The sequence below is a fragment of the Artibeus jamaicensis genome, unplaced genomic scaffold (assembly GCF_021234435.1).
Source record: "Artibeus jamaicensis isolate MK-2021 breed Jamaican fruit bat unplaced genomic scaffold, CSHL_Jam_final scaffold_1964, whole genome shotgun sequence".
NCBI classification, from domain to species: domain Eukaryota; kingdom Metazoa; phylum Chordata; class Mammalia; order Chiroptera; family Phyllostomidae; genus Artibeus; species Artibeus jamaicensis.
Genome location: NW_026522030.1, coordinates 1,770,198 through 1,792,436, shown reverse-complemented (window position 1 = coordinate 1,792,436; position 22,239 = coordinate 1,770,198). Strand labels below are relative to the sequence as shown.

Here is a 22,239-nt window from a genome sequence, read left to right as displayed (position 1 = left end):
ACTCTTTATCTTCCAACTTCTCTAACTCTTCTGTTAAACTTCTTATATCTATAATCATACTTCCAATTTCCAGCAGGTCATCCTTCTTTTCCCAATATCTTCTTTATCAGAGCCAATCTCACTCACTAGCTAAAGGTGTTAGTGTTACTTTGTTGCGCTGTGCGGTTTTCTTTCCACCCTCCGGGTTTCTATGTCCTCCATGTAGCTTTGCTGTCTGTTTCAGCCTTGGCCTTTCCTCTCAGACGCCTTTCTCCTGTGTGACAGACTCAAGCCATCCAAACACAACTACGTGTAGAAGTGCCGAGAAGCTCTGTGAGTGTGGGCAGGGCACATCACTGGCAGCCTCACTGATGTGACCAGGTGGGGTCTCAGCTGCTGTGTCGAGGACCCCCAACTGTCGGCCTCTTTCGGCCTCTTCCCCCTCAGAGGAATCGACAGCTGGGCATACACACTTCTGCCCCTGCCACTCTGCTTTCTGATGTACCTGGTGACCCGCCCCTGGACCAGAGCTTCTCTGATTTAAGGTCACCAGAGAGTAGAACTCCCATTTCCTGCTAGTGAAGAGAACCAGGTCACCGAGCCTCCCAGCATCCCGGCCCGGTCTCCTGTCCACTAAGGCAGCACATCCCTCCACTGCCTGCTGAGCCTTTCTGGGTTCTGCAGGGTAAATCGGCTTGCTTCTTCTTAGCGTTTCATCCCCAAGCATGCAGCAGCCATGTGCGAAAAGTGGGAATCCTAGGTGGTCAGCACCCGCCCGCTCACTTGTTGCCCAGACGGAAGCCTGCCATCATGTACTCCCCCGGCCCCGGCCTGTGGGTTCATCCCTTTCCACCCCTCACCGCCACGTCATTGAGGCTTTGGCAGGAGCAGAGTTGAACACCCATGCTGAGTCCATGACAGTCCCCATTACTGCGCTGAATCAAAACCGAGTGAACAAGAAGGGTCTTTTGAAGATACACAGGAGCAGTTAGAGGAAGTCCAGCGGAGTCACAGGACGCAGCACGAAGGAGGAACGGCGAGGACCGCAGCAGACGTGCTCAGGCGGGCACCAGAGCAACACGGGGCAGGACCCGAACAGGATCTGCCGCTGCCTCGTCAGGTGACCCAGGAAAATGTCCCTCCGTCCGCTGCCCTCCCTCTCTCCACACTTACCTTCCTGGTGCTGAAGCCGAAATGACACAGACAGCCCGAAAGGGCTCTGATACACAGCAGTGTTGGCTGTAACCATTTTTGTCAGTCAGCCTGTTTCTATATAAATGTTCCTGCAAAAGAGTTTTTAAAGAAACCTACACCAAGTCATTTAAATACAAAAAAAAATTTTTTGATACCTGAAGAAGCAAGTCCTTGTCCTTTAGATCGATACTTTCTGTTAAATGTTTGATCATCTGCTCTTGACTGTGTAATTTTTTATTACTTTCACTCAACAGACTCTTGTAAGACTTCTCCACTGCTTTCTCTCTTTCATTCACTTCATTGCGTAATTTCTCAACCTCATTTTTAAGGTCCTATGAGAAGAAAAAGAAAAAAATGAAATATATTTGACAAAAACTTCAAAATGATAATCTCTCACCTGTTTACCTTGCTGCTAGGAAGAGAGCACACTAGCAGATGTACTTAACAAATGTGTACTTCCTTCTCATTTAAAGTTCATAAAAGCCAACTTTAAAAATAATCTGAAATTTGGAAAAAGCTTATGCACAGATGTTATCACATTATTTATAATAGTGAAAAACCAGAAAGGAACTAAATATCCAACAACTATGAAATGATTATGGTAAGAAAAATGCATAATTATGAAAAGCAAACACGGATAGCATACAATGATACCGAATGTTATCTAAATATTCACAGCTATGGGGACATGCTCATAACAGCATACCTAGGCGGAGGGATTATGGGTACCTTCCAATTGATTTTTCATTTTTTATTTTTCTGAGTTTCTGAAATCTCTAAATAATTTTGTATGAATTTCAAAATAAAAAATACTGTTAAGTCACAGCACTTACAGTAATAACATGGAAACGCTCGTGTTGTAATGTTAAGGGAACGTCAGACCACAGCGCACTGACTGTAACCACCTCATACGTGTACTGCTTGTAATACTGAAGCACCATTCACAATAGTAAAAGGGGGACGTAACCCAAATGCCCGCCAACAGAGGGATGAACGATGGCACATACTCACAAGAGGGAACTCTGACGCTATCAAGGAAAAGGAATGGTTTCTCTCTATGTAAATGTACTGCCCTAAAGTCATCTTTACAGTACACTGCTTCGAGGGAGAAGGGAGGAGGGGACAGATCCCAGGAGAAAAAAAACAGAAGTATGTACAGCATACTGCCATTTACTTGACCATAAACTAAATTAAATGGTTGCCTATTAGGAAAAAGAAAGAAGACGGAAGGGACAGAGACACACAGCAGAACTCATTTTATAGATGTTACACTGAAACCATTAAAATGATTAAGTATTTTAAAAATAAATTACATCCCCTAAAACTGAAAGCTGAACCAAAAAAAAAAAAATGAATCTGTGTATCAAGTTGACTGGTTAGCCAAACAAAAAGAAATTATTTCCATAACTTTAAGGCAGAGTTACTCTGCATTCCTAATGGGACATTTCTCTAAGAAGAGGGATTGCCACCAAAAAATCTTAAACTATTTTAGTATCATGTTGTAAGAAATACTATTGGCATTGTTATTCTGAAACTGTGTGTGTATATTTATTAAGTCATTATTATGTCAACAAAACCACGACTTTAAGTCTAAGAGAAAACAAAGTAAAAGAAGTTAAAATATGTAATTCTAAATTTGCATTGGAAATATCAATGTAAACTTACACTTTCTGTTATTTCATTCCTTTAGTGAAAAAGCCTAGGATCATTGTCATCCCGAGCACCCAGACTGTACTGTAAATACCATTTCCCACAAAAAGAACCAGGATTCTTTAGAGCAGTGGTTCTCAAAGCGTGGCCCCCAGAACAAGGTTATCAGCACCTCCTAGGAAGTGCAAACAACTGATGGGTCCCCAACCCACACCTGTTAGATCAGAAACGCGGCAAGGAAATAGGGCCCATCGGTCTGTGCTCTAATAAGCCCTCCTAGTGACTCCAGTGCACACTACAGTCCTCCTTATGGGGAGGGGAGGTTCCAGACCTGCGGCAGCAACACACAGGTGAGCCCAGGCACCCTCCCCTGTCAGAAAGGAAGGAAGCCACCGAAGACTCAACATCCATGTCTAAAGAACCAAGGCGTCAACTCGAATAAATGTTTCCACTGTCCCAAGACAGTGAGAACATCAAGGATAATGACAATGAATAAAAATACACTAAAATGTTTAAAATCTGTGTTCAAATAATAATAAAACAAAAAACCCTTCAATCAACAGACTAGGCAGAATAATGCCCCCCAAAGATGTTTACGTCATAATTCCCAGAAACAGTGAATACACCAATTATGTGGCAAATGCAATACAAGTTGCAGGTGAAATTAAGTTTAGTTGTCAGCTGACCTTAAAATAGAGAGATTACCCAGTTGTGTCTGCTATAATTACAAAGATGTTTGAAAGTGGAAGAGGGAAGCAGGAGAAAGACATCAGCCTTTACTAGCTTTGAGGATGGAGGGGTCACGGGTGTAGAGAGGCAGGCGGCCTGTAGAAGCTGGAAAAGGCAAGGAAGCGGGTTCCAGAAGGAATGCAGCGCTGCTGACCCCTCAGTGCGGCCCATCTCAGACTTATGATGTCCAGAAAAAGAAAGCAAATTCGTGCTGTTAAGCCATCAAGGCCGTGGTAATTTGCTATCACAGCAATGGGAAACTTAATACAGACCTTTGGAGAATTCTACTGAATTCCTTATTTAGTCTTTCCTGTGTGAACTGCACCCCAGGGTAACTAAATAGATGATGAAAAATAAGTTTTTCTTTATAGAAGTATTAAGCTATAAATGAAGAAGGAATGAGGAGATTAAATTATCACCATTTTGCAAGTGGTCATCAATGGTGAGTAACATAACATCACAAAAGCAGGAACTACCAAATGTTTTATTCTTCCTACTAGAAGCACAGGTAACTCCCTATAATGTACAAATTGCCAAAAAATTAAATCTGAATTTGATCACACATCTTAATCTAACTACCAATTTACCAGAAAGTCAGCAGAGGACAAGTTCAATGCCATTACAAAACACAATCAGCAAAATCCAGAATAAAGAACTGTAAAGAACAAATGACCCAACTTATTAAACAAGTAATTTATGTACATGGAAGAAAAAAACAAAACAAAACAAGGAGGGAGAACCTATGGATTAAATAATAATTAAGAAAGTTAGGGAAGGATAATGTGAACCCATGAATTCATACTGATTTCACAAGGTTCATTCTAGCCTCCTCTCTCTCTCTCTCTCTCTCTCACACACACACACACACACACACACACACACACACAGAGTTGGACATGGAAATAAGTATAGATGTGTGTGTGCATGTGTACATACACGTACATACACGAGTATTTCCAAGCTCTGCACACTGACAGGGCCTAGACGTAATGAAACCCAGTAGCAATGAAGACACCTGTCATTTGGAGCTTGCTTTCCTTCTTTTTTTTTTTTTTAATTTACTTATTTTTAGAGAGAGGGGAAGGAAAGGAAAGAGAGAAACAGCAGTGTGTGGTTGCCTCCCACATACCCCGCACTGGGGACCCAGCCTGCAACCCAGGCATGTGCCCTGACTGGGAATCAAACCAGTGACCTTTTGGTTCACAGGCCCACGCTCACTCCACTGAGCTACACCAGCCAGGGCTGGAGCTTGCTTTCTAAGTATCATTCTCCAATAAAGAAACAAGGCATCCCTAGAAATAAGGTTGATTCTGGGACTGGAGTAGGGAAAACACAAGATGAGTCAAGGGCGACTCTGATCCTAGAGAGTAAGGAAGTGCTCAGAAAATGACGGGGTATGGTGAAAAGGCCCCAGAATCCATCGGAAGGAGCCCCCAGTGTTCGAATCTGGGACAGTGTGCACAGCGAAACAAATCAAGATATTAGTGGCTTACAACCTACAGACTGAGACCAATATCCACCCGTCCACACTGATACAAACAACTACATAATAAATAAATGCAAGAGAAGGGGCAGTAGAGCTACAACTACAAAGTGTAGAGGAAATCGTGGAAACAAAAAATCAGTATTGGGTAAATATTTACCACTATAACAAGGATATTAATGTGGCAGGTATCATCAGTGGATACTAAGATTCTTGCCAGTATGAGGAGAAACAAAATATTTCCCAAGTTTCATAGTATCTCACCACGAAACCCTTGTCACAAAGGGAAAAATGGTAACTTCATTGGGGAAAAACTCAGGAGCCCCCTCCGCCCCCTGCCACCAAGTGATCAACACCAGCCCCTCCAGCCATAAGACAGGTCGGCACCACGCGCCTCCCGATACAACAGTGAGAAGGGCGCCTCGCACCTGCGCCACTGTCAAAAATGCCTCCGTGTCACCGTGAGAAACACCAGACAATGTCAGGGACATTCACAAAATGACTGCCTGGTGAGATGTGACAGATTAAGGCAATTGGATCCTGGATTGACTCCTGGACCAGAAAAGGGGCATTAACGGGAAGACTGGCAAAATTCAAGCAGTCGATCGATAACGGTACTGGACTGGGGTCAGTCCCCGCCCGGCATTGATGAGTGGACCACGGCCACGTAAGACAGCAACACCAGGAGACGCTGGGGGAAGGTCGAGCGAGAACTCTCAGTATTAAGGTCTTCCCGTGTCTAAAATTATTTCAAAACAACAATCTTTTTAAAAGAGCTACATCAATCAACGAGATGTGTGTGTACCTTATCTGGATCACGATTTGAGCAAACTGTTTTAAGATAATTTTTAAATGAGACAAGCAGGGCAATCTAAACATTAATAGGTTACTTGGTAATATTAAAAGGTTATTTACCTTTCTGAAGTGAAAATGGTATTTCTTTTAAAAAATACTGAAAATCTGACAATATATCTGAGAATTGCTTAAAACACTTGGGTGTCATGTGGGAGCTGGGGAAGGGTGCAGATGGAACGAGGCTGGCTGTTTGCTGAAGCCGGGTGACAAGTGACAGAGGTTCATTCTCTCTCATTTTGGGTACATGTGACATTTTCCACATAAAGCAGTTGTGTTTTTTTAAGCACTAATTAAAAACCTGGAAAAATACCAAACCACAAGATTATAAATGATTTTTTAATGATACTACTTTTTTCTCTATTTTTAAAATATTGTATACTAAGTACAGACTATACTCATAATGGAGTATAAACATTTTTAAAGTAACATTTTTTTAAAAAGAAACTACCTTAAAAAGTAAATGTTAATTTTTCTCTTGGGCAAACAGATGATGATAAGATTGTTCTAAACCTTAATCCAAAACAACTGGACCAAGAATCTACTATCAGTAAATAGTAAATGTCAGTAAATAGAAATTCAATTCTCGAGGGAGGAAAGTGGGGTGTTTGATATTACACAAAGAATACTGAAGCAACATTAGCAGACTCGGAAGCTGAAAAACAAGAACAGTGCCCCCAAGAGTGCCGTGTGAACAGATTAAACTGTTTTCAAACCGTGGATGCTCCTACTGGCCCTCGTCCATCTGCAGCCAGGATTTTTATACAGTTTTAACTAGTCTGAACTTGTCCCATTTTACTTTATTTTATTCCATTACATCACAACCTAGAGATGGCACACACAACATTGAGTAATCACACAACTGAAGAACAAGTATAAAACAAAAAGTTTAAGAGTACAAAGCCAAGAAAATAGTTATTTTTTAAAAAGTAGAGATGAGAAAGGCCTGCAGAGCTGGTACACCTGAGCTTACAGCTGGGCTTTCCTCATCCTCCTCATCCTCCCTACCCAATGGAAAGGCGAGATGTGGTCACTGGGTAGAAGATGCTGATCTTCCTGCATGTCCATGTTCATGAGTATGTCACATTTCCCCGCTGTCTCCCAATCAGACAGCAAAGAATAGCTCTGTGCATAACAGGTTTTAGTTTTCTAACCTTTGATTTGTTTTCTCGCTAGCACTGATATTTTCTCAAATGTTCACTAATTTAATTGGTATGAAACGGTTCTTTGCAAGAGCTTGAATTTGCATTTCTTTGATTGCTACCATGTTTCTATATATCTGACTACTGTTTGGACGCCCTCTTGTGCAAACTGGTCATAATAAAAACACGAGGATTCTAATGAAAAGTCCATCTCTCAGGAGCCACCCACATTGTGCACACACAAACTCCTTGTTCCCTCATGTCAGAAAAGCCACCAGGACAAAGTCCATCTGTCTGACTAATGCTGTTACAAGAGACGTAGATTATGAGGATTCACCTTTCAATCCTGCCTTTCTTTTATGCCTACCTGACTGCACTGTGCAAACTGTTACTAATTAGAATGAGAACATACACCAGTCAGTGCAGAGGAGCTGCTACGGCCAGGGAGTGAGCAGCGGAGTGAGGAGGACCTGGGAGCTCCCACACCTGAGTCCTGCTGGCAATAACAGCTACTGCGTGCCAAACGGCTCAAGGCACTCTCCTATTAACCCACATATCTTCATGGCTGCAAGGCCTTGGGCCCCCGCTGCCTGGCTGACCTCCTCTCCTGCTGCTCTCCCCTCATCTTACTCTGCTCTGGCAACCCTCGTTTCCTCGCTGTTTCTCTTACATGCCATGCACACTCCCGACTCAAGACCTTCAGCTTGCTGCTCTCTCTGCCTGGAAAGTTCCTCAAGCCTGCCGCCTCATCTCTATCAAGTCTGTGCTCAAATGTCGTCCCTCAGCCCGGTCTTCCCTGACCATCCCTCCTGAAATAACCACTAGCCCCCCACACCCTCGCTCTCTGCACTCCTTTCCTTCATTACTCTTCCTGATGGCATCTCCTAACGGAGCGCTCAGTTTACGGGTTTTGTGTATACTCTCCCCCACCAGAATGTAGGCTCCACAAGGGCAGGTTTTTCGTGCATTTTGTTTCCTGCCGTATCTCCAGCACCTAGAACCTGGCACAAAGTAGGCACTCATGGCAAAATAAAGATAGCCATAAACTCATTGACTTTCTTTTTGTCAAGGGGCTGTGAAGTCTATGTCCCCTCCAATAGCTATAATCTGGGCAACACAGTGACTTCTGTGATCAACAGAATATAGCAGAAGTGACACTGTGCCAGTTTCTAAGCCCAGAGTTTAAAAAAATTGTCAGCTTCTAACTCTTGTCTCTTGCAACACTCTCTGGCAGCCCTGTCACCAGCGAAGGAAGTGTGGCCACCTTAACACGATGACAATCCCAGGGGTGCAGAGCCCTCCAGCCATTCCCAAAAAGAAACCAGACATGTGACTGAGGAGTCTCAGACCCTCCAGATTAGCCCCTTTCCCAGCTGAATGCCATGAGTGACCTGGACCACATGGGGCCCACCTAGCCGAGCCCCACACAAATCCCTGGCCCACAAAAATCATGAGATATGATAACATGATTGTTTTGAGACACCAGGTTTGGGGGTCATGTGTTATGCAGCAATAGATAACCAGAACACAGCTAATCACTACCTATTAGCTGGCTGGCTGGCTGGCTGGCTGGCTGTCTGAGGCAGGTGGGGTAGCTCCCATTTTACGAATGAGGAAACAGGCTCACAAACGTCATTTATCCCAGGACGCGGGAACTAAGGGACAGCACCTGCCTGATCCTCGGTCTCTCCGATTACAAGACTCACGCTTCGCTCCCACACTACGACGAGGGTCTGGATTTCTTTGGCTGTGATCCAATGCACTACACAGTCACCTGCCTCTCACTTTTGAACCCCCTCCCTAAAACGCTGGTGAGAGAAGAGGAACCATAACATCTGTGTGAAGCCATTTGGGTACATCTTTAAATTCACAGTAACTAGCCTACCATCCAAGAAGATGAGGCCGACTTTTCAACTTTAACATGTTTATTTATTATGCTAAATTTGCACAGTTCACGTGCACATAATTATGGGTCCACTTATATCATTTCCCAGATTCAGTTCCTTCCTTTATACAAACACCAATCAAACCCTATTTCGATGTCTGGTTCAAGTTCGTGTGTGTGTGTTCAGTAATGACATTCCATTCTCCATTTCACTTGCTTATAAATTTTAATTCAGCTACCTAGGTTAAGAACTTCTTCATGCTTTAAGTAAAGCAGACGATTAATGTTGTGCCCCATTTCTTCCACATGTCCCTCAACCTAACAGAGTTGACAACATGAAAACAACCTGTTCAGAACCCCACAGAGGACGTGCAGGTCTGTCACTCCTCACAGACCCTTAGCCTGAGGTCCACTGAATGGGCCCCTGGGGGCCTGTGCAAATTTGTGTGTCGTGTGTGTGTGCATTTTAGGGGTAGGGGGCCCTCAGCATAAATCAGGGGCTCAGGACACCGAAGAAGATACACCATTTCTCTTATTACGAGCATCAGTAACAGAAACTACTATTTGCAGAGTGGCAGCTATGAGCCACGCACAGGCCAAAGCATTTTTACATAAAACATCTCTAACCCCACCAACTGCCTACTTGGTAAATATTACTCATCTTGTGTTTACAGAAAGGAAACTATGGCTCACAGAGGTTGAGAGATTTTCACAAAGCTTTACTACAAGTAAGCTATAGTGCTGAAATTCAAACTCAAGCCAGTTTGACACAACCTCCGTGCTCTTTCCCCACAACTGCACTGTTAAGCCCAAAGAAATATAAAACCACCCTGCCGCATGGCCTTCCCCTGGTCCATAAGTTCAACACCCTGAGTAACACTGTAGTTTCTCAAGAACTCAGAACTGGCAGAATACCCAGCCTGAGAGCGGGGCGGGACCAAGGATCTTGGACCTTCTGTGAAGAGTAGTCAGAGACGGCTTGAAGCAGAAGGACCGCTGCCGGGAGGGGAAACGTGTGCTCAGGTGGCCTTGAGCAGGAGCAGCTGCCATGGCAACACAACAACAGCCACGGGCTCACATGCTCACGTGCTCAGCACCAGTGGGGTACTAATAAATGTTTACGGGCAGCACGGAGACGGCATGTCTCGCCTGAGCAAAACAATCAGAACTGGAAATTGATGATCTTGCACGGTTTCCCAAACCTCCTTCAATATCCCAGGGCTGTGGAGCAGCAGACCTAGCCCTGCATCCAGCTTTACTGCTAAAAATCTGTGTGGCTAAAGACAGATAATTTTAATCTTTATGACTGTTTCCTTCACAGTAAACAGGAATAACAACACAAACTGCTAGGGTCCCTGGAGAGTTAAACCAGGGGGTGCAGGATGAGTGCCCGGCACAGAAGCAGGTGCACGGGAAATGACACCGTGTCACCTCCCCTTCTCGCCACACACATCCTCAGGCTGACCTCCACGCCCAGGTTTCCTCATGTGGCCACCGCATTGCCATCCACCCAGCCACAAGGTTCAGCTCTTCTCCTCCCTCTCACACACGCCTTGTCATCCATCAGGTCCCCTAGGCCTGAGGGCGCAGCACATCCTCCATACAGAGCACCTGAGCGATGAGCACTGAGGATCAGTGTTTTCCCACGGCACCAGCACCCAGAGCCCACCCTGCCAGCCACCCCTACCTCCCAAAGCTCTCAAAGGGACAGAACACAAGCAATCATCGCAGACCAAACTCTCATACCCAAAGCAGGGCTTTCTGACAAAACTGAGAGTGCTTGTTTGTGTTTTGTGAATGGGCAGGGTGTGTGCAGCTTAAGGGAGCCACCAAGAGAGGCCAGGCCGGGCTGGGTCTGCAGCTAGAAAGCAAAAGAATCTGGAACTTAGGTTGCTGCCAATGAATATCCTGGACTCTGAATAGCCGGGTGAGTCAGTGCTCCTCCCCTGAGGAGGTGTTGGAACGGGGGGAGGGCAGAGGCTGAGGTGATGGGGGAGATGAGGAAAGGGGTCCTCCCTGCATGCTTGGTCCCTCCTCTCCCTCACCTCACTGCCACTGCACTCGTCAGAACTGAGCTCTCACCTGGCCAACCGCAATGGCTTCCTCACTGGTCTCCTGTCCCCGGCTTCGGCCACCAAATCCCATGCACGCCCCGGATCACTCCCCCGCGGCCCAGAGCCCTTCGGGAACTCTGGGGTGACTGCAGAACGAGGCTCCCTGAGCCAGCAGTCATTCCAGGCTCCCCCGCTGCAGGCCCCAGCTGGCCCTTTAGTCTTACCTCATTCACACCCTCCAGCCCCATGCCTGTGCCCACCCAGTCTCCTCCAACTAGAAAAATAAAATCCCCCACTTCAGCCTGAAGACAGCATGATTATCTGATAAGGCCCAACCCAAGGGCCACCTCCTCCACAAAGCCCTCCCTGACTACACTGCCCTCAGCAATCACCCTTCAGAAATACCATCGCCCAAAACACCACCCCTCACTCAACTCTCACAACCCTACAGAGCAGGGGATCTGACTACACCCATTTACCAGTCAGAAAACTGAAGTTTGAAATGCTCTAGCAACGTAACCGAAGCACAAGGTGCTGGCACCAGGATTTAAAACCAGGTCTATCTGTGGGTTCTTTTCAGGAAACTAGTGGTTTTTCAAACCGAGCTCAAGAAGCTCCGGGACCGGCGAGGCCCGAGCCTTGCCGACTCCCCTTTCACCGGACCAGACGCTCCTCCAGAAGCCGACTCAGTCAACTCGGGGAGAGCACGGGTATTTGTGTTTGATTCAGAGAAAGAAGCCGTGGGTGCACCGGTCTCGGCTGCTTCCGAACACAGGGACAAGGGCGAAGTTCAGGGACCCCTTTCCTACACGCCCAGCTGTGAAGCGAGCGCCACCATAGCTAGGTCTGTATAGTGGCCTCAACCGAGTGGCCTGGATTTCTACCCTTCTGGGTGACTTCCCTTTAAGATTCGTAGGTACACTCTTGGCCAACAGGGAGCTGAGCAGTGTCTCTGCACATCAGGGCTCTTTTACCATAGACTGCTTTTTAAAAAGTGGATTATTTGAAAAATAAAATACCCCTATCATCTTAGAATCACATTAGAAATGAAAAGCTAGGCCCTCACCCCTCCCTCTCCAGTCAGCTAGTCTGTTTTATCTCCGGCCAGACGGAGAACGAGAGGGTTCTCATCCATCAAATTTCCACCTTATCAGAGGTTTTGCTGTGAGAAAGCTTGTTGACGTGCTCAGTGGCTACCTTTCAATATACAAAGGAGACTCCTCCAAAATCTTAACGAGGTACAGGAACTCAGTGACGTACGAATTCCCAGAATTGGTGTGAGACGCTGTGTTCCCTCCCCGTTCTGTGGAGCCGCGAGGCCGCCGTGGGCCATGGTGGCAGCAGGACATGCGGGAAGGGGCAGTGCCGGCCTCCGCCTCCCTTCACCCTTAGCGGCTCTACTTTCATATATTTTCCTCTCCAGAAGAGTTCATTTGAATAAAGAATCCACACAGTTAAAAAAAATCAGTAAACAGAAGCCACTGGAACGACACAGCCCTTGTCACAGAGAACACACACACACACACACACACACACATACGTGACTGCCGGCTGTGAGGACTGCAGAAGTTCTGAGCAAGGGGCTCACTGCAGCTTTCACCAGCAAGCTGGGGATGACGGACAAAGGACACGAAGCTGTGCAGGGGTCAAGGCCCAGCGGAGTCACTGAACCGCGGCCAGGCACCAGGTGGGGCCCCACACCTCTCTCAAACCCCTCCTGGAGGGTGCAGTGGGACACAGCTGCCCTCTCCCCCAGCCCCGGTGCTTTGCCCCTTGTGCCGGGCTCCTTCAGGCCCCCAGCCTCGCACAGGCCTTCCCTCTACCAGGAATGCATGTGCACCTCCCGTCTCCTCCAAGTCTCAGCTCAAATCCACCTCCTCGGGGAGGCTTTCTCTCCCTCCCCTCCCCTCCCCTCCCTCCCCTCCCTCCCCTCCCCTCCCCTCCCCTCCCTTCCCCTCCCCTTAGCACAGCTCCTGCCTCTGTGCTCCCGAAGCGTGTGGGCCATCCCTCTACCAGCACTTCCCATGCTATATTTTAATTAGTTCTTTGTCCGTGTTTCTGTCTAGTTCTCTGCTGCACTCCTTCAGAGACTGTGTCTGATTCTATTCTGTCCTGTACTCCCAGAGCCCAGGGCAGAGCCTGGCACAGAAATTATAAAATAAGAACCAGATCTCAGGGAAAGCCTTTCTGTTTGTGCCCCCAACGACTAGTGCAAGTCCATAAACTGATGGGAACAGCCTTTAAACCGGCTCCCCCAGCAGCCCGAAGCACAAGGCACTGAGATGCTCTCGAGTCCGTCACTCTAGAAGGGCTCTGACTCCCTTCCCGGGGGGCCAACCAGCCGACAGCAGCAGACAAGCACCCTCTCCAGAGGAGAGCTGAGTGTTGGTCCGGGAAGAAATGCACGGCTGTGCTGACCTGCCCGGGGGAGGAGCAGACCCTAGCAGGCCGTGGTCGGTCACGGAAAGTCCTACGCCAGCACCTGCCACACAGTGAGAAATGGGAAGAGGAAAGAAGAGACGGAACGTAATACAATGAACATCCACCTCCGTGCGCCAGGAACCACAGCAGGCATTTCCTCACGCAGTATATTTTATTCTTCATTTATTTAATCCTAAAGTAGATACAACCGATCCTATTTTAAGGAAGAAAACATTAGTTCAGAGAGGTTAAGTAACTAACTGAGAGGCTTAAAATTAAGCACCAGCTGAAGCTGAGGTTCCAAATCAAGTCCAGCACCGTTTTCCGCTATTCCGAAGACACCTACTAAAACCCTGGGCTCTGGCTGCCGAGGCGACAGCCTCAGCGCCCTCATCGAAACAACTCCTGCTCACCGGTCACTGATGATGCGCCAGTATGAGCCTAAGCAACATAATGCCTACCACGAACCTGTTTTTCTGACAGGACGTGGGCACCACAGTTTGGAGAGGCACCACTGACCCACAGTCTGACAGCTCCCACGCGACGGGGCCAGAGTCAGATCCGGTTTAACTGCACAGACCCTGCGTTTGGCATCTCCTATGAGAAACTGGAACGTGCCAAGAGAACTTCTTCCAACACAGGACATTTAAACTGCATGTGATTCTATGATACCACAATCTTCACACCCGATGAAAACAAACCAAACAGGGTAAGGAGAGCTGCGACCTTAGGTAAAAAATCACAGGTAAAAATCACACACCTCGGGTATGTGGTCTCAGCCCCCACCGGTCAGCCCACAGACACCGTCCCCAAGGGCCACGTTTCGACGGTGGTTTACCGTGAGATGTTCTGCATGCTGTTGCCATCTCATGCGGAGCCATCCACCAACAAACACACGTGAGACCCAGGGGGTTCAGGCTGAACTACCCTGAAATTAAACCCACTCCTGTCAAAGCACATGGGATTAGCAGCTGGGTGACAGGTACAACTTTAATTACATTTTTGGGCTTTAGCCAGCAAACGCGTCCCCACTGAGCTAAGTGCCCAGATACTGAAGCACATGCTTGTCAGAGCAGCAGGTGACAGGTCTCGTACCAGAGGAGAGCATGACGAGACCGTCCGTGGAACAGAGCCAAACCGCTGTCTACCGCACATCGCTTCCGAAGGGGAAGGAAAAGGCGAGGACCCGCTCCTCTCCCCGACGCACCCTGAACAGCACACGGAACGCCCGAGCCAGACAGCAAATCTGAAATAAAGATGTACCGCTCTCTCGCCTTCATCAAACGCACGTGTGCACACACAAGATACACAAGCATGCACACAAGAAAATGAGAGTCATGTCTCTGGAGCGAAGCAAAGTATCAAAGTCAGAGCCATGAGGGCCAGGGTGTGCGAACCCGAGCAGCACTCCTGTCAGAGCACAGCCGCGAGGACACCGACCTGGGAACGGTGGGCGGTTCTCGTTTGCTTTTGCAAAGCCTCCTGACTGTCCTCAAAGGGCTGTGGGTCCTTCTGGAGGCGCTGGAGGTGTAATACAAGAAGGGAATTTACCTGTGAGACCCTCACTTTTTGACCTTTCTTATAAAAAGTCTTCCGAAGTAAAAACCAAACTTGTATTCACCAGAGCCTACCCACAGTGCCTGCACCACTGCAAGTAGTAAATGTCTCCTGATTAAACAAATGAACATGCTGCAAATTACAGCGCATGCTGAGTCGACCGCCAGTGGGTCACCGCAATCACAGGCAATTAAAACAAATGTGAGAAATGGCTCTCACGGCCCAACTTGTCCGCATTCACACACAATCAGACACAGTGAACGCATACGCCTCTGTGGAAGCTGCATTTTCAGATGGGCACAGTCTGCCTCTGAAATGCTTACAAGCGGCACAATGAGACTGCAGTCAATGTTGCTGGCATGAGCAAAGGATGGTTTGATCACACCCAGAGAGAACTGCTGGCTTCCGTCAGAAAGAACTCGGGGAATGCCGTGCAATGGTGGACTGCTTGACAGGGACGCTGCTACGGCTTTGAGTCGGCGCCGCTGTAAACAGGGCGACAGTGCTCCCCGCTGCTTCTGCAGTTGTCTAAGAAATGAGAATAATGGGAAACAGCAAGACACTGCGCCAGGGACTGAAAACCTGAACTTAATGCTTACAAGCCTACCAACTTGGATGACACTGATCTGGCCCTGTGCAAAATTGCTTTTACTGAATGGGCTATTGTCAAAGGCTCCGTGTACTGCTGCTCAGAGAACTCTCCATAAAACCTGCCAGAGGCAATACTTCCTTGGGCCTGAGCGCTGGCAAAAGCTGTCCTTTAATCTCAGCATGCTCATCTTACAGACATGGTGCCACTGCAGCTGCATTGCCCTTTTCACTCCGCCTGCCAGGAGCTGCCAGCTAAAGGTCAAGTGCCCCCTGCAGGGCCGTGGCGGGTACCACACCTGCATTTCTACTTACTCTCTGGTTCCATTTTACCAGTCACCCTTCTTTTTCTTAGACCCTAATGCCTTTATCTTTATCTTTAACTTCATGACTCTCCATAAACTTCTGACGATGTTTTTAAAACAGAAAAAGAAACGTTACAATCTTTAAAGCTTCAAATAACCAGAATACTTCAAGCTGGATGTTCTTACCTTGTTTCCCCCAAACACACTCCCTCGTGCCTCTGTGCCTTCCCCTTCCCTACAAAACCCCTCTCCTCCCCCTTGCCCATGCAGTAACCTTAAACTCAAACTTCAGAACCAGTTCAAAAGTTACTTTCCCCAGAGGCCCGCCCTGACCCTGCGGCCACCTCCTTGTCCTGCGCTCCGGGGCTGCTTCGTTGGCATCTGTCATGGAGCTGCCCCAAGCCACGTGGAGGGCCTGCTGGGTGTGCGAGTGGGTCCTTTCCTTTGCCAGGACAGAAACACTGCAAGGTCTGGTTGTTTGTTTGTTTGTTTGTTTGTTTCAATCCAAAAGCAACAGCAGCAGCAGCTGGTGAGTGCACGGCTCTAGTTCAACAACGAGTCTAGTTAACGGGACGAGCTAATCAGATGTGCCGGCCCGGGGGTTATGCTCTTCCTCTGCACGCACCCTGGCACGGTAAGGTGAAAACACTCCCCATCACGTTTCCGCAGACCCTGCAGCAGCCAGTGACCCCCAACACCTGGCGTAAAACATTCCTATGGGATGGGCACAGCCAAATTCTTAGAGTGTAACCAAAGTTTAATGCAGCTACCCCTGTGATGCCACACATACACACAAACAAAGAAGCCACAGCCCTATCGCCTTGCCAGAAACATGCACATGGCCTGACGTAGAAAAGTAGCCGTGAGATGCTGGAAGCCAAGTCGCAGGCATGCTCACGCAGGGAAACATCTGCAGTGCCTGCTGTGGTTCTGCTCTGCCCAGTGCCCTGACACAGAGCCGCGCTTCCTCCGGGTAACAGTGATTTCCCCCACACACATGTGGTTCCAGGGCAAGCTGACGATGGTGATGGTGCACACACACACTGTTGACAAAGGACAACGGGTGTGTGACCCGGGCTGGGCCTCTCAGCACCTCCCCCCTCGGGCCACCCTGACCGTGGAGTGCAGCCCTCCTTCCTCTCAGTGCCGAACGAGGGAGACGCAGTCCCGGCGGGGCGGCAGTGGCGGGTCCTCCCACCTGGCACTGGAGGAACTGGATGCGAGACAAAGAAGCTGCTCTCGGAGGGACAGAGACCGGTCCAGGCAGTGTCCCAGTCACTTGTCCTTCTAGCAGTTTAGTTACAAGACAACCAATGTCCCTTTTGGCCTAAGAATAAATATTTTTGATCAACAGCAGCCCAAAACTGATTTAGAAAGAGCATGTTAACACACACAAGTGAATTATGGAACTGACACGATCTGACAAGAGGGACAGGTAAATGAACGATAGCACGCCCTCTTGATGGAGCTATCTAGCAGCTACTCACTGCCGGAAGTCATAATATAAGAAAAATTACATATTTTATATGTGAGTGTGTGTGTGTGTGTACATCTATATAACCTACATGCATCCCCCATTCAGATTTTATTGAACATTTTTGTAATGACAGTGACGGAAAAGGGGGACCAACTATTTCCAAGTAAATTAAAAAAAAAAAGAACCCTGTTATCCCACAGGTTTTGTTCATCTAAAAAAACTGTGAGGGATATAAACACCAACTACAAAAACTGCACCTCTGTGAAAGGGCAGGGTCGCCCACAAAAGCACACTATGCAGACCTCACTCCCCCCGCTCAGTTCAAGCACCCCCTCCCCATGGCGGGGTCCCAGGCTACTGGATCCTACGAGGGCCTGTGCGCTGACCAATACCTTAATTAGCTCTGGGTCTCAACCCGCTTTGCATTTTGTCACGTACACCATTTTCAACTCTCTCAGGAAACTAAAACTTTCAGACGCCATGCCTTGTGTTCCCATCAGCACCTAAACCAGGTATATTTAGTGTTTAACAGCACTGAATAAATACAGGGGCAGGTCTTTTAATAAGTTGGAGTAAACTGGTACTCTCTAATATCGGTGGCAACATAAACTAGACCAGCCTTTTAGACAGATAATCCGACAGCCTGATTAACTAGTACAAAGTATCTGTCCCACCTGACCAGTGATCTCGTGCCTCAGAGTCTGTCTAGGAATTGCAGAGAAAACGCCTCTATGACCAAAGATAGCCACGACAGCACTATTCAAACAGCCAAAATGCCCAACAGAAGAGAAAAGCATTAAGTAAGTCATGTGAAATCTATTCAGTGAGGAGTACGTACCACTCGACATAATCACTCTGGAGTCTACGCAGCATGGGGAGATAGATGCCGTGTTAGAGGAAGTGATCTGAGGACATGTCCATGACAAAGGAAGGGGCATGGGGACATGTCTGTGATAGAGGAAATGACATGAGCGGATGCCCCATGTGACCGAAGAACACAGACAGGATTCAGTCTCTGACTACACAGGGGGCCAGCTGCACCAGGATGGAAGGGTGATGTCAGAAAACAGTTACTTTGTTGGGAGCGGCACAAGGGTAGGTGACAATTTCTTATGTCTCTGAATTTCCACTACTGCTCTCTCATGCTCATCAAAGTTTCTGTTGAACTACATACTGTATTCAAATCAAATATAAAAAAGTTGTAAAAGATAAATTATTTTCTTCCTGCCAACTTCAGAGAAAATTCTTTAATGCTAACGTTCAATGCTGAATAGAGTAAGCTTCAAAAAATCACTCATATAGGGAACCATGGTATAATCTTCCTGAAGAACAATTTTGAGTATATCTCTAAAACAGTCTTAAAATACTCATATTCCTTCACCCAGTAATTATATATCTATCAGGAAAAGAGTGGATAAATATTTGCAGACAAGGACATTAGCTACAGGATTTGTTATAAAGCCAAAAAAAGTGCAATGACCTAAATGTCCTATAATGAGGGACTAGTTAAATAAACTGGAGCACATCCAAGTGATGAAATAGTATGCTTCCTTGCACCAAAAAAACGTGTTTTTGAAGAACACTGATACATGGCAACACATCAAAGAGAGACTGTGGAATTAAAAAAATAGATACAAAAATGCATTTTCAGCTTAATACCACTAATGCCTGGGTAGGGGCAGGGAAACCGTGTAAAAGGACAAAAACATCAACAGTCAAAACACTGACTGCTCGTGTTGAGGCGATCAGATGAGTGCAGTGTTTTCTTCTTTTCGTTTTTCAGATTTTCTAAGTTCTCTGCAATGAATCTCCCTAAAACCAGACACGGCGTAACAGCCCAGCCCACGGCACTGCCCGCTACTCGGAAGGGAACCGGGTGCTCACACGGATGGTGCCGTCTCCTCTGCTCTTCTCCCGACGGGCTGCCTGCAGGTCCTTCTCTAGCCTCTCCTTCTCCTGCCGCAGGTCGCTCAGCTCCTGGGTGACCTTCTTAACGTTCCTACGCAGTCTGTGGTTCTCTGTGCTCTTGGTGAGGTTCTCTGAGTGCAGCGCAGCCAAGAGGGCTGCCTTTTCTGACAGAGCAGCTTCATAATCTCCCTAGAAGAGGAGGCAGAGAAGGGAGATAACTAATTTTCATAGCTCATTAAACAAACCAAAAATTTGTGCTCCTTTTCACCATGGAGTGAAACATTCAGGACCCAGAGCACAAATAATATGAAGATTTGGAAATTACTCAGGGACATGTTTATGTTATGATGTTGATGTTTAAGGGAAGGGGGAAATCTACAATTGTAAAAACAATTTTTTAAGACTAGAAGGAAAAGCACAGAATGTTAACAATAACTGTCTTTCATGAGGTGGGAATATACTTGACTTTTTTCCTTCACTTCTGTGTATTTTCAAATGTTCTAAGGTTAGTAAAGCACATAATTTTTACAATAACTTTCTTAGAAAACGATTTATTTTAAAAAGGCAGAACGAACAGCTCCATTTGAAAAGCAGACATGGGCTCAAGCACTGGCGATCTGTACCTACATCAGAATGGCTCAAACCCAGCAGCAGAGAGAGAAAAAACGCTCAGCACAGCAGCCCCATGGCCACCTACGAATTCTGCAGCATCCAGGGGCTAAGTGTGTCAATACATTCTTATTTCATTAGCACACAGTTCACTAGAGGAATTACATGTGTGATTATCAAGCATGTGAAAAAATGTAATAACTCACCAATAACCAAAAACAGCAAAATAAAGCTGGCTTTCATTTAACAAGTGTTCTCATGAGAATATCCAGTGCTGGAGAGCTTACTGTGAAATGACACAATTCACATTCACTTTTTAAGAACTAACCAAGAATCTAGAAGCCAGGAATGTAATGCTGGCAGGAATGTAAATTAATGTAACTTTGATGGACAGATTACATGTATCAAGTATGTGTGTATCACAAACATATTCACACTCATCCCAGTAATTCCATTCCCAGAGTTCAATCTCAGGGGAAGAACCCAAAATATAGGAGGCAGGGAGCCTTATGCACAATGTCACTCATCGCAGAATTACTTAAACAGTGAAAAGTAAGAAACAACCTACATGTGCAAGAATGTGAAAAGGGGTATAATATATGATAAGCTGCACAATGAAATCTTAAAACTGTATTTACAGAGTTGATAATACAAGAATGTTTTTAAGCTACATGTTACATGAAAAAATTAAAACACAAATTACAGAGTTCCGGCCAAGACGGAAGTGTAGATAGAAACCCTTTGCTTCCTCACATAACCAATCTAAAATGAATAAACAACCAAAAGTGCCAGAAAATCAAACTGCATGGAATTCTGACAAACACAGAAATAAAGAAACAGTCAAACAGAACAACCAGACCCGTAAAGCAGAAGACGGAGCGAAACTGTCTTCTCTGGGAGAGTCCCAGAGAAGTTGGACCCTAGGAGGAACACGCCAAGGCACATCATAATTACATTACCCAAGATTAAAGATAGAGAATCTTAAAAGCAAGACGAAAGGAGGGAGTTACCTACAAAGGAGTGCCCGTTAAGACTAGCAGCTGATTCCTCAAAAGAAACCTTAAGGCAAAAAGGGGCTGGAAAGAAGTATTTGAAGTCATGGAAGGCAAGGACCCACATCCAAGAATACTCTGTCCAGCAAAGCTATCATTTAGAATGGAAGAGCAAATAAAGTGATTCCCAGATAAGATTAAGATAAAGGAGTTCACCATCACCATGCCATTATTAAAATAAAATGTTAAAGGAACTTATCTAAGAAAAGATAAAAAATATGAACAGTAAAATGACAAACAACTATCAACAAATGAACCTAAAAATATAAAAACAATAAAAACTAAGCAAACAACTAGCACAGGAACAGAATCAGAGAAATGGCCATCACATGGAGGGTTTTCAGTGGGGAGGGGGGAGGGGGAAGGGAGGAGTAGGGCGGAAAAGGTACAGGGAACAAGAAGCATTAATTGGGAGGCATTAAATAGACAGGGAGAGGTAAAAAATGGAACAGGAAACAAAGAACTCAAAGAACTGATATATACAACCCATGGGCATGAACCAAGGGTGGGGTAGAATGCTGGAGGGTTGGGGGGTGCAGGGTGGAGGGGGGATAAAGGCGGGGGGGGGGAATTGGGAAAACTGTAATAGCATAATCAATAAAATATACTTTAAAAGATTATAAATGACCTAAAAAATAAATTGCATGCATAGAAGCCTAGAAAGAAAATATCAAAATGGTAATAGTGGTTGGGTGATTTCCTGGTTTCCCTCTTTCTCCTTCTTTCAAATCTTCCAGAAAAAAAGGAATTAAAGCATATATAATACTTATAATCAGGAGAAAACATACTTATTTTTTTTAATCTGTTCTTTGAATTAGACTGAGGGTCACAATTAAAAATTCAAAAGCAAGGAACACCTGAGCTGTAGGTCACAACTCCGACTGTGGAGTAAAGGCACGCTCCAGCTTCTTGGCCTTTCCCAGAAACCGGTCCTGCCGCCACCAACAGATAAGTCAGTCTTCGCTGTTCAGGAGAGGGGGCTACCACCTAGTGAATCTGGCTGGGGGCAGCGGGGTGGGGGGGGTATACGGCGGGCTCTGCTCTCTCGGGGGGGCCCCCTGTGGCCCACCCACCTGGTCCCGGGCTCATCCAATTGCTGCTTTGGACACAGCAGCAGGGACTGAGGAAGAAAGCCATTCAAATTTCAGAGTAGGTTGTACAGAAACTTCTGGTTTGGTTTCCTTTAAAATTAAAATAAATAAAAGGAAGTGGGAAACCTAGGTCATGGGCCAAAAAAAAGAAAAAGTATCTGAGGCAGCACTTATTTAAATAAACTGAAAAAAAAATAAACAAAATAAACAATGATTGGGAAAATGCTCATCATGAACAATGTACATAGTTAGCTTTTATTAAA

The 22,239-nt window shown here is 46.3% G+C and overlaps 1 protein-coding gene across 3 annotated transcripts in view; it reads right to left on the bottom strand.

The window, feature by feature from the left end:
- CDK5RAP2 (CDK5 regulatory subunit associated protein 2) overlaps positions 1 to 22,239 on the bottom strand; it is a 163,880-nt gene that overhangs the window by 94,775 nt on the left and 46,866 nt on the right. For all 3 annotated transcript variants that reach the window (XM_037127451.2, XM_053656144.1, XM_053656145.1), the window contains 2 exons: positions 19,201 to 19,413; positions 1,329 to 1,505 (listed from right to left, as the gene is read on the bottom strand). In XM_037127451.2, the coding sequence (XP_036983346.2) occupies positions 1,329 to 1,505; positions 19,201 to 19,413 (390 nt within the window). The remainder of the gene's footprint in view (positions 1 to 1,328; positions 1,506 to 19,200; positions 19,414 to 22,239) is intronic.